This window comes from Silurus meridionalis, chromosome 26 (genome assembly GCF_014805685.1).
Source record: "Silurus meridionalis isolate SWU-2019-XX chromosome 26, ASM1480568v1, whole genome shotgun sequence".
Taxonomy (NCBI): domain Eukaryota; kingdom Metazoa; phylum Chordata; class Actinopteri; order Siluriformes; family Siluridae; genus Silurus; species Silurus meridionalis.
This window is the reverse complement of record NC_060909.1, coordinates 2,343,677-2,356,551: the sequence shown is the minus strand read 5'-3', so window position 1 is coordinate 2,356,551 and position 12,875 is coordinate 2,343,677. Positions and strand designations below refer to the sequence as shown.

The window sequence follows — 12,875 nt, the reverse complement described above, 5'->3', positions numbered from 1 at the left end:
CTAACATTTTATTTTTATTCACACATTTTTTTTATTGCTGCTGGTCTCTGAGAGCTAACAAACACATTTAGTTGTATCACCACTACAATGACAATAAAGTCTTTAAGGGTCTTAAAAAAAACCCTCTCATAACATACACACAAAAAATGTCCCTCTTGGCGAGTATTCACATAAGTGACATATTTGTATAACAAAATTATACTAACAATTAAATCAAATTCTTTAAATCCTAAAATCTAATGTTTTAAAATCTGTTTGTTTGCATGCGTATGACCAAAAAAAAAGGAAATTATATTAATGTTTGTATATGATACAGTTTATATAAATTTCCCAAAATTTCTGATTTATTCCCATTAAGTCCTGGTAAGTTTCCAACTTTCCCCAGATTAAGTTCCAATGGAAATTTTCGGAAATTCTCTGAAATTTTCCACCCAATTTGCAACCCTATTTTTATTACAGTACGTGCACTACATGACGTGGAGGTGAAACAAGCAGTATTGAGAATTTTGTTTCTGATTTCCGAGCAGGATTCAATTAAGATGAATGCCAAAATGAAGCTGTTAAAAATATACTAAACATCCTGAAATACATTTTTTGACCTTGAAAACCCCCCTGATCAGATGAAGCCATTAGTATTAGATAAAATGCTGCTTCAGCACACGGCACTGCTCTCTGAGACGGTAAACGGTAATGATGCAAAAACATGACTACTCGTGATAAATTTCCAAAGCACGAACGCTGACCTCGGCGGTCTTTCTGTCTCCTCCCAAAGACGAAAGAGCAGCTCGGGTCCACTCGTTAACACCATGGACGAGGATGAAGACGACGACGATGACCTCAGCGCCGACGGAGACACCTACTTCAGCTCGTCGTCTGGGTATAAACGCTCCAGCAGTCAGGACGCCATCATCAACACGTTCTCCCTCTGAGTGGAGGACATGGTGAAGGTTTATTCTCCAGTACCTGTGTTTAATGTAATGTATTGTAAGTGCATCGATCGAGTATAAAAAAAACCGCCATACTTCAAAAGCTGTGCCTTTTTAAAGCATCAATGTTAAGGTCAAGGTTTGGGGGGAGTAAGAGGAGGAGGAGGATGAGGATGATGATGATGATGATGACGGCCGCTTTGTTAAATTGTGAAATTCTGTAATTTATTAATCACCAGGAAAATGAAGTAAGAAATTATTGAAGGCAGTAAACATCACTGAATCTTTTACATACATTTTAAATCTATATATATATGTATTGGGTTTATATCACTCACAATATCTGGACAAAAGTATTAGGACACCTGATGTTTCCAGCCATATGTGGTTCTTTTCTTAAACGTTGGAGTCGCACGATCATATAGGACATCTTTGGAAGCATTATAAACGTGTTTTTTGAAGTGGAAGAACCCTGTTGAACACAGACTGCACCCCCCAGGCCTCCTCACCTCCCCTCCATCGGTACCTGACCTTTCCTAACACCCTTGTGGTTGAACATAAAATCTCCACAAAATCTAGTGGAACATCTTTCCAGAAGAGTGGAGGTTATAATAATGTTCAAAAAAAGCACACACAAATCATGCTCAGGTGTCCACAAACTTTTGTCTATATAGTGTCGACCTCCAACAGTTTCCTTGTTCTTTTACAACAATCAAATTATATATATACATATATACAGTACAGACCAAAAGTATGGACACACCTTCTCATTCAAAGAGTTTTCTTTATTTTCATGACTATGAAAATTGTAGAGTCACACTGAAGGCATCAAGGGCTATTTGACCAAGAAGGAGAGTGATGGGGTGCTGCGCCAGATGACCTGGCCTCCACAGTCACCGGACCTGAACCCAATCGAGATGGTTTAGGGGTGAGCTGGACCGCAGAGTGAAGGCAAAAGGGCCAACAAGTGCCAAGCATCTCTCGGGGAACTCCTTCAAGACTGTTGGAAGACCATTTCAGGTGACTACCTCTTGAAGCTCATCAAGAGAATGGCAAGAGTGTGCAAAGCAGTAATCAAAGCAAAAGGTGGCTACTTTGAAGAACCTAGAATATGACATTGTTCAGTTGTTTCACACTTTTTTGTTATGTATATAATTCCATATATAATTCCACATGTGTTCATTCATAGTTTTGATGCCTTCAGTGTGAATCTACAATTTTCATAGTCATGAAAATAAAGAAAACTCTTTGAATGAGAAGGTGTGTCCAAACTTTTGGTCTGTACTGTATATATATATGTATATGTGTTTTTTTTTTTTTTTTTTTTTTTAAATCAGTTTTAATGCTACTTCTCTTTCTCCAAATAGAAACTTATCTCGTGCTGGTCTGCCTCATTTGTCGTCTTTTTTATTTGTATTATTTTTTTTATATTAATGACCTGTAATCTCTTGTTCGAGCTCGTAGCTCCACCGAACGCTCATGCAAAATGTACACTAATAAAAGATAAAAGCCTGTGATGTGAACCGAGGTTTCGACACGTGAGTTTGTTCCTGAGGCTGTGAAACAGTGTTATGACTGTAATATGAACAACTCTACTCATATCTCCAGTGTTTTTTTTTTATAATCTGTATCTGTGTGGGAGAGAACGCTGTGCCTCCCTGTTAGAGCAGTGCATACGTCTGGATGTGCTTTTATTTGTTGTAATCGTTTGTTAAGTCAGATCTCACAGAATCCTTCATGAGTCAAGGTGTGTGTGTGTGTGTGTGTGTGTGTGTGTGTGTGTGTGTGTGTGTGTGTGTGTGTGTGTTCCTCTGGTCTTGCTTATGAATAAGAGATGGATATTGTGCTTCATACCATACAACCATTGCACAGTTTTATATAACGTGCACACAAACACTTATGCATATCTATCCATCCATCCATCCATCCATCCATCCATCCATCCATCCATCCATACTCAACAGCTTGTTTTTTACAAAACATGCATATTTTTTCATATCTATCTATCACCACACACCCAGCTCTTGAAGTCAGCGAATCCAAGATGATCCTTCTCAGTCATGTGTGTGTGTGTGTGTGTGTGTGTGTGTGTGTGTATACATCAGATCAGATGAAACTGTCCGGTGCATATACATTAAGAAGAACAATATCCACCTCTTATTCATTAGCAGAACAGAGGAATGAGAAACGGATGGGGGGGGGCGGGGGGTTGGGGGCTCAGATCACTAGCTCAGGTGTGCAGGTGGGAACGATGCTGTTCTGGTTTGAAACTGTAAAGGAATGTCTGAGTTTCAGATTATCAGTGATCTCGTGTGCGATTTGTAAATTTTGCCTTGGAGGTTCACTCAGAGTTCATTCTATATATCAGGTGTGTATGAGGGAGCGTCTGTGTTTGAGAAGAGAAAGCACTCGGTATTGCTGCAGTTCTGCGGGACCGTAGTGCCGACACTCCCGCGTTAAACAATGACTGACTGGAACGAACTCGAGCCGCCTTTATCAGTGAGCAGGTTCAGCTCCTCTGTTTGCCTGTAGGCCGCTGTATTTATCCACTGCTGGAGCGCTGACGTGATTTATTATGGGAGGCGTCCTGGGTTCGTTTTATTGCATATTTCTGTGTTGACAATCGCCTTTTTTTTTTTTTTGCAATACACTGATTATTTGCACTGTATATTGTATTGAGCCTTTTATTTTTTTTTTTACTTCTGAGGCCTAAAGGAACATTCCAAAAATCCTTATTAAATTTCTGATTCCTTAATGAATGTGAAGGAATTTGGCCAGCGAACTCGACACTTTTCACCCTGTAGATAAATAACACGCACCTTGCCTTTACATAAAGCCAGACCGAGATTTTATCCTTGCTCATCAGTTCGGGAGTGCGCTAGACGCTGGCCATGTTCCTCCACATCGCATCTTCATACATGTACCTTTAAATTGTACCATCTGTATTGCGAGTTGAAATAGAATTGAAAATGCTATCGGCCTTGATGGGGAGGAGAACAATAAATCCTGCAATCCTGCCACTACCTCTATGTATGCATTTATATTTTGGGGAATATGTAATAAACCTTCAAACAGTTAATCTCACCTCTGTGTCTGGTCATATTTTTGTTTTATCGAGACACACAAACTGATTTGTACGTCACCTCTACCCTGTTCATCAATGAAAAAAGGACCAGTGGGGACCAAGTATTGTTTGGATCTTGGATCTGTGTGCGTGTGTGCGTGTGTGTGTGTGTGTGTGTGTGTGTGTGTGTGAGTGTACAAACAGCACATCACAACATGTCACTGTATAAAATCCTTAATAAAATCCTATTTTGCCATCAGAAGTGCTTTTGTCATGGTTAGCAAACGCGATCATCCGAATGTTTGGTCGTGTTTTCAGTATGACGGCGGACAGTTTCCGTATTTCCTGATATAAACTACTGTTTGATTGCGATGGTTAAAAATGCACGAGGCTGAATTTCTTCTGCATCTATGAATTTCAGCAGCACAAACGTACTCATTACTGTACGCTGGATGTTGATTGCAAGAGAACCGGACAGGATTCACACTGTATTTTACTGTACTGTATTAGTGTCCGTTCATTTCCTGGACGTTCATCCATTTTGCAGAAAGTTTTCATTTCCAGAGCACCAGTGATAGCCCGTAGCCACTCGTTTGTTATCCTGGCTGTGTGCGGGTCGTTGTCATGTTAGAAGATAAACCGTCACCCCAGTCTAAGGTCCAGAGAGCTCTGGAGCAGGTTTTCATCAAAGACGTCTCTGTACATTGCTGCATTCATCTTTCCCTCGATCCTAATGAGTCTCCCAGTTCCTGCTGCTGAAAAACATCCTCACAGCATGATGCTGCCACCACCATGCTTCACTGTAGGGATAGTATTGGCCAGGTGATGAGCGATACCTGGTTTCCTCCAGACATGATGCTTGGCATTCAGGCCAAAGAGTTCAAGCTTTGTTTCATATCGTCTGAGAGTCCTTCAGGTGTGCTATCATGCCTTTTACTGAGGATTGGCTTCCATCTGATCACTCATACATTTGATTGATTAAATGCTGCAGAGATGGTGGTTCTTTTGGGAGGTTCTTTTCTCTCTACAGAGAAACACTAGAACTCTTTCAGAGTGACCATTGGGTTCTTGGTCACCTTCTCCCTGATTGTTTAGTTTGGCCGGGCGGCTCGCTTTAGGAGGAATCCTGGTGGTTCCAAACTTCTTCAATCTATGGAGGCCATTGTGCTAATTAGGACCTTCAGTGCTGTCGAAATCTTTCTCTACCCTTCCCAAGATCTGTGCCTTGATACAATCCTGTCTCGAAGGTCTACAGACGATATATAGACAGGTGTGTGTCTTTCCAAATCACGTCCAATCAACTGAATGTACCACATGTGGACTTCAATCAAGTTGTAGAAACATCTTACGGATGATCAGTGGAAACAGGATGCAGCAGAGCTTCATTTAGAGTGTCATGGCGAAGGCTATTAATACTTACTGCTTGCACGTGATATTTTTATTTTTTAATTTATCAAAAATAAATAAATAAATAAATAAAAAATGAATTTATACAATTATTATCAGTAGATGCGTTGTACTTTTATTATGTAAAAATATAATTTGTGACCAATATTTTATACGTAGTTTGATTTCTTTTCGCTAAACCGTCTCTCGAGCGCGTCACAATATGACGCATCACAACCGAGGCGTGTCCTGAGAGTCGCATAGAATACAGATTAACATGGCAGAGGTAGAGCTGTAACTTCCTGCACACACACATCATCACCTTTCATTAGAACGCCGAATTTTAATAACATATACTCCAACATGAGGGATATTTATTATTGCACTTCACTTCTGTCTTTCACCCATTTAACGCAGGTGTGTCAACAGTGCTTTCTCTTTAAAGTTTGTATGTTTTTCCCCTCGCCCTGATATTCTTTATGTTCCATGTGTGATCTATGCCCCAGACTCTGCAGTGTTATGGGTCAGACAGCCGGAGGTCTGAAACAGACAGAAACAGGGGGAGGATCAGGAAGAGGGAAAAAATTCAACCCCTCATGTTTCAGCTACATGCTGGAATGCAGAGGGGTGTGTATGTGTAAGAGTGTGTGTGTGTGTGTGTGTGTGTGTGTGTGTGTGTGTGTGTGTGTGTGTGTGTGTGTGTGTGTGTGTTTGACCGCCTTTACGAACACTGGTCTCATCCTTTTCTCTCACGCTTTACAGCTGAAAAGAGAAAAAGAAAAGCAGACAGATACAAGGCATTCTTAACCCGTCAATAACAAAAGGTCTGACGCTATTGTTCCAGCCTGGGCAACATGGGTGGTGTAAGAGCTAAAACTCACCACCCTGCTGATGGGAATAAAACATTTCTACCTAATCGCTGAGGGCATTCACCCATTCCTGAAATGTTGGTCTTCTTACAGAAATCTATTATGTGTTTATAGAAAAAGAAATACAAGAAATGCAAGCAGGCATCTAAAAGGGTTTCAAATATATCCAGAGAGCTGGAAGCAGTCAAAGTTTTTCCTGTTTTTTTATTTTATTTTTTTAAGCTTTCAATGTGTTGTCATTTACAGCTCTTTTCTGCCCCCTGGAGGCCAATAGCGCAGCTATTGTCAGGTCTTGGGAGAAATCATTACTAGATCTACTGAAACAAAGATGTTCATGAAAGTTCATCAAAAGCTGTTTATTTTTATTTATTCAAGCTCTTTTTGGACTGAAAATGAGGCCAAAAGGGAAAAAAAGTCAAAAAGTGTAAACTTTGCGTATATCTTTGATATTTAGTAAAACTAGAAAGTAGGCAAAAAATTACTTAAGTACAGTAATGACATATTTACTCAAATACTTTACACCACTGCTGCGTATTACACATGTAGAAACACTATATGGACAAAAGTATTGGGACACCTGACCTTTCCTGCCACATGTGGTTCTTCTCCAAATTGTTATCAAAAAGCTGGAGGCACTCAATTGTATAGGACAATTAATAAACTAATAAAACGGTGGGTTCACTAGAACTTGTTCCAGCATGGCAATGCCCCTGTGCACAAAGCGAGCTCCATGAAAATATGGTTTGGAGATGAAGATCTTGCTATAGAGCTCTGATCTCATCCCTACTGAACACCTTTGGGATGAATGTGAACGCTGACTGCACCCCAGGTCTCCTCACCTACACCAGTACCTGCCTTTCATAACACCCTTGTGGCTGATAAACACAAATATCCATAAACACACTCCAAAATCCAGTAGAACATCTTCCAGAAAAAAATTGAGCAAATTATAAGAGCAAATTAGGACTAAATATAGAATACGATGCTCCAAAGGACCAGGTGTCCGCAAACTTTTGGCAATATAGTGCTTGTGCTTCATTATTATAAAAAAACATAAGTGATTCTAGTTGTCCAAGATGTCCATGTCCATGACACGGCATTCAGCAACATGGACAAACGTTCCATGTTTTATAATTTGACTCATCACTTGGTAGAAACTCGATGAATTGTCATGCTCATGGATGAAAAAGTGTAACCCCCTGGTGAACGGACGTGTTTCTGAAGCCTGACGGAATCCTGCGGCCCTGAACACGTGGTCTTCAGAGCTTCAGAGCTTCAGAGCCGAGGTGTTCGTCTGCAGCGTGAATGGAAATTGAAAAGCAGAGCTGCAGGCCATCACAGATCTTCTGTCTTCCTCACATTGTGTCTGAAAGCCGCTATTCATTTCCTTGCTGGTGGAGTGTGAAGTGTGTCTCAGCTCTCAGTGTGAGTTATGTTCCCTTTTCTTCACTCTACCACGGCCACATTGAGGACAGAGACACGGTGGGGACGTCTCGGGTCCATCTCTTTACCTCCTTTATATGCTTTCACTTCTTTTAACTGTTTTCATTTTCTTGGAATGTTTCTCCGCTCGTCTCACTGTCTCACCAAGTTTTTTTGTCTTTTTCGCTTTAGTTTCTATTTTCCTTTTCTGTTGCATTTGAAACAGGTGTCCTTTTTTTTTGGTTTTATACAGTACATATTTGTGTCCAGCGGAAAAATGTCCCTCACATCATTTCTCAACTCTTCTTTTACACTGAATATTACGTTAGACAGTATTACTGAGTAAATAATACATTATATATACATTATAGCAGAAAATATGTAAACAATATTACTCAGTCAGGTGCACTTACTTATAGACAAATTATATTGTGTTATCATTTTTTTTTTTAATATTAGTTAATAATATTAGTTAATTATTTAATATTATTATATAAAGAATTACTACTAATTACCTTCCAAACAATAGGTGACCCAAAATGAATAAGAAGATACCCACCAAAAAAAAATTAAAGAAAAAGGGGAGATATATATTTATAAAAATAAATTAATAGGGAAAAAAAATTATTTGATTTAAACTGTACCATACAAAAAATATATATTTTTTATTATAACTTTATGCTTTCCAATAATTAATATATTGGTACAGTAGATAGAAAAAAATTTAATTAAATAATAAATAAATAAATAAATAAATAAATAAATATAAATAAATAAATACATATATTTATTTATTTATTTATTATTTTATTAATTTTTTATTTTTTTTTCCTGGTTATCAGCCAGAAAGAATGTTTAGCATTTGAAGTAGCATCCTGCTGCATGCCTCAAGGTCGCCTGCAATTTCACGGTCAAATGTCACACAAGGAAGTGAATTTCTCTCGCTTTCTCTTCATGCCCAGCATGTCTCTGAAACCACCAGCAGTCTGAGATACTTCATTCAAGAAACTATCAAAGCCCATTCATGTGCGATAAGCGAGACAAGAGCTGTCCTACAGGTTGGACAATAAACAATACTGCAGATGTACACCTGGACAAACAGCATTACTGGTTACTACGAGCAACAGCAGGTAAACAGTTCCAGCTCGTTCCACCGCCTCACGCATGGACCAGATGTGACCAGATGATTTAAGCATCGCCTGATTAAGAAAACAGGACGCAGGATGTGGAACGTGTTGACGTTAACATCGATTTAATGTACCTGATGTTTTAACGTGGCATTGCATACAAAAATCTGCTAAATCAGGTTTTTCCGAGGTGCGTTCAGAAAAGTTGTGCTGCATTTGTGTTGTGTTTTTCCTCTTTAACCCGTCTTGTTGCTAAACTCGGATGTACATGAGCTGTGTATCTAGGAATCTCGCTCTTCCAGTATGTGAAGGGAACAAAGCTGGATGTTAAGAAAAAAAACGCCCACAGTTTAAACACTGATGGTAAACATGCTGGCAATTGACCTACAAGATGTGCAACTTTATCCCTCCACAGTCTATTTTTTTAAAGTTCTTATTCATCTGGCAGATGCCTTCATCCATAGTGTTATACATATATCTTTCATTCATTCATACAACTGAGGATTTAGGAGGTTAAGGGGCCTTGTTCAGGGGCCCACAAATGGCAGCGTTTCGATTAAAGTCCAGTGCCTTAACCCTCTACCACCCACCCTATTTATATTAAAAATAACTGCTCATATTGGTACGTCTCCTCTCCTCGTTCAGGGGTCAGGATGGGGTGGTAGATTAGATTAGATCAGATTAAATTAATCTTTATAGTCATTGTTCAAAGTACATGTGTAAAGTGTGTATTTACAAAAAAGAATATGCAATATACAGTATACAGTATAATATACAGTATATATATATATATATATATATATATATATATATATATATATATATATATATATATATATATATATATATATATATATATATATACAGTACATAAGTTATGGATAATGCAAAGATGCATAGTGGATGTAGAGGCATTGGACTTTGGATCTGAAGGTCATGAGTTCAAATCCCAGCCACACCAAGCTGCCACTCCTAGGTCCCCCAGCAAAGCCTGTAACCCCATAGCTGCTCAGTTCTACGAATCAGATCAAATATAAGTTGCTCTGGATAAAAGGGCGTCTGCCAAGTACTATAAAAATCTAATTTTTTATCAATATTAGGGACCTGGACTAGATTTCTAATTAGCCACTGCACCTCCAAGTCACAAGTCACATTATCAACCACACCTGCTTCCTATTTGTTCGGTGATAAGGATGGGTTCCCTCATGGGGTTGGTTCCTCTAAGGTTTCCTCCTCATATCTTCTCAGGACATTTTTCTTCACCACCATCACCATCTCCGGTTCGCTTTTAAAGGAAGACCTAAGTAGTGAAAACTCTAGATTCTTTCTCCTCGTTGTCTTGAAAGGAGTCCCTCCAAGATGATGTTTCTTTTACGCTTTATCCATGGGCTTTCTCCCGGTCAACCAAACCAAGCAATTGATGGTGAATTTCCGCTGGTGTCCATTAACCAGGCAGAGAGAAATATAGCAGAAGAAAACACAAAAAGTGACAACAAATACAATTGTAACAGACAGACCAGATGGACAAAAGTTGACCATAAGATTTTTAGTTTAGTCGCCAGCTACCGTGATCCTCCACTCTTCTGGGAAGATGTTCCACTAGATTTTGGAGCGTGTTCATAAGTCAGGTGCTGATGTAGGTGGGGTGAGGAGGCCCACGGTGCTATGGGGTTAAGGGCCTTGGTTCAGGGGCCCAGGAATGGCAGCTTGGTGTGGGTGGGATTTGAACTCACAATCTCCACATTCAAGTCCAATGCCTTAACCACGACCTCCTATCATCTACTCGTCCATGCCAGCCCATGTTAACCATATCTTCATGGAGCTGGTTTGTGCAGAGGGCATCGGCATGATGGAGGACGTTTGGTCTACTAGTTCAAGTAGAGAGAAAATTCCATGCTCCTGCATCCAAAGATACTATTTTACACTTCCAAATTTGTGGTTAATGTTTGGGGAGAAACCACATATGGCTGGAAAAATCAGGTGTCCCAATACCTTTGTTCATAGAGGGTGTTTGTATGAAGCAGGAGTGATAAACTGGTCTCAAAAATATAACTCAAAATTTTAGGAGAGAAAAAAGCAATTTCTGAGATGAGAAGTGTAATGAGCTGGTTAATAATTAAACATCTCCACAGTGTAATGTTTAATGATGTAGTTATTGAGTAACCTTGTTGAGCTCGATTAGATATCTCGAGTAGGTCAACAAAAATCAGTTCATTCACGTTTTCATCTCTCGTACCCTTGGCATCTAATGTAGCTCTCAGTGTACAAGTGCTGACTCAGCAGTTCCAGTAAACAAGCTTGTTTTTTTCAAGAACTTAGGAAAGTGAACATAATGTCGCTTTTAAATACCATTCAATTCAGTTTAATTTGTAAAGTGCATTGTCCCAAAGCCGCTTCACAGAATTTAATAGATTGCAACTATACATTTTAGTATGGCGAATTATCCCTGATATGTTTATCCCTAACGAGTGAGCCAGTGTGGTGACAATGGCAAGGAAAAACTACCTAAGAAGATATGAGGAAGGAGCATCGAGGGGAACCAGACTCCAATGTGAACCCATTGACATTTATGCCATTTGGTAGACACCCTGATCCAGACTGACTCATTCATATAACTAAGCAGCTATAGGGTTAAGGGCCTTGCTCAAGGGCCCAGGAATGGCAGTTTGGTGTGGCTGGTATTTGAACTCACAACCTTCAGGTCTAAAATCCAATGGCTCAGCCACTTAGCTACCCCCTCTCCAACCTGTCATCATCTGGGTGACACTGAATGCTCATTCATTATAGTTCCATTATTGTTCCATGATGGACACTTGAATGGAAAAAAAGTTGTTCATGGCCAGTTGTGGGCAAAAAACATCCACACTAATCACAGTCCAAATTCATCTTCATGGAGATTAGCCATTCACAGCAACCACATGGATCCTTCGCCCAATCATGTGGAACAGTAAAACGGAGGTGTTCTTGGCCCTCCTTCCTACACTAGCTCTATCAGCACTTACCTTGTTCTCCTGGCTCCATCCATAAAACCCTGTGTAAGGAATTTGGGAGTAAAATCTGAACGCAAATTTACTTTTGAGAAACAGATAAACTCATTCAAAACCAGTTTTTTTTAACTTTCCAAAGAGCAGTGGTGGACAAAGTAAATGTAATTTGTTACTTGAGAAGCTTTTTCACGTATCTGTACTTTACTGAAGTGTTTCCATTTGGGGAGATTTTTACTTTAACTTCACTACATTTCAAAGTGAAATATTTGACTTTTTCCTCAACGACATTTTGCCAAATCAGTCGTATCTTTTTATTTATAAGGATAAAAATGTAACTGTTGAAACACGCAGCGATCCACCAATCGGGATCGAGCTCTCGCTCTGTTTTGAACTTGTTCTGATTGCCGCTTAGTGTATCTACTGATCACCAACATACAGTTCAGCATCAGTTCAACAGAACATTTAGAGAGGAATAAATGATGAAGAAACTCCAGACTCGAACTCACCACGACACACGTGACCTCATTTACATGAGTTTTTGAGGGAGGTGAAAAGAAGGGTTTTGGGCTCATGATCAATCAATCAGTGTTTGAGTCATTAATATCATTCTATTAATAGATCAGTGTGCTGAGAGTCACATTCGAGTCTTTTCACATAAACTGAGTTGATTAAGTAAAGAGTCATGTGATAAAAATGATAATAGGAACATTATAGTTATAATAAATCATAGCACTTTGGATACTTAAGTTCATTTGAAGGCAAAAACGTGTGTACTTTTACTCAAGTGAAAGTTTAAAGGGACACTTTTACTGGAGTCACATTTTACCAAATGAATCTCTACTTTAATGTGTAATGTATTTTTTTTTTTTACTTCATCCACCACTGCAATTGACCACCTTCAAATGTACTTCAGTATCCAAAGTACTATTATGCCTATAATTTTTGACCAGTTAAATTTTTATCTACTGATAAAAATAATAAAGGAATTGCTGATTTTGCAAAATGCATGTAAAAAGTCAAATATTTGACTTTGAAATGTAGTGAAGTTACAGTAAAAATCTCCCTGAATGGAAACACTTGAGTAAAGTACAGAC

General features: G+C 39.0%; 1 protein-coding gene across 1 annotated transcript in view; it reads left to right on the top strand.

Moving 5' to 3' along the window:
- The window catches only part of cgnl1 (cingulin-like 1), a 40,529-nt gene extending 38,825 nt beyond the window's left edge, over window positions 1–1,704 (top strand). The window contains exon 19 of the mRNA XM_046840482.1: window positions 773–1,704. Within this exon, the coding sequence (XP_046696438.1) occupies window positions 773–929 (157 nt within the window). The 3' untranslated portion in view covers window positions 930–1,704. The remainder of the gene's footprint in view (window positions 1–772) is intronic.
- The last annotated feature ends 11,171 nt before the right edge of the window (window positions 1,705–12,875 follow it).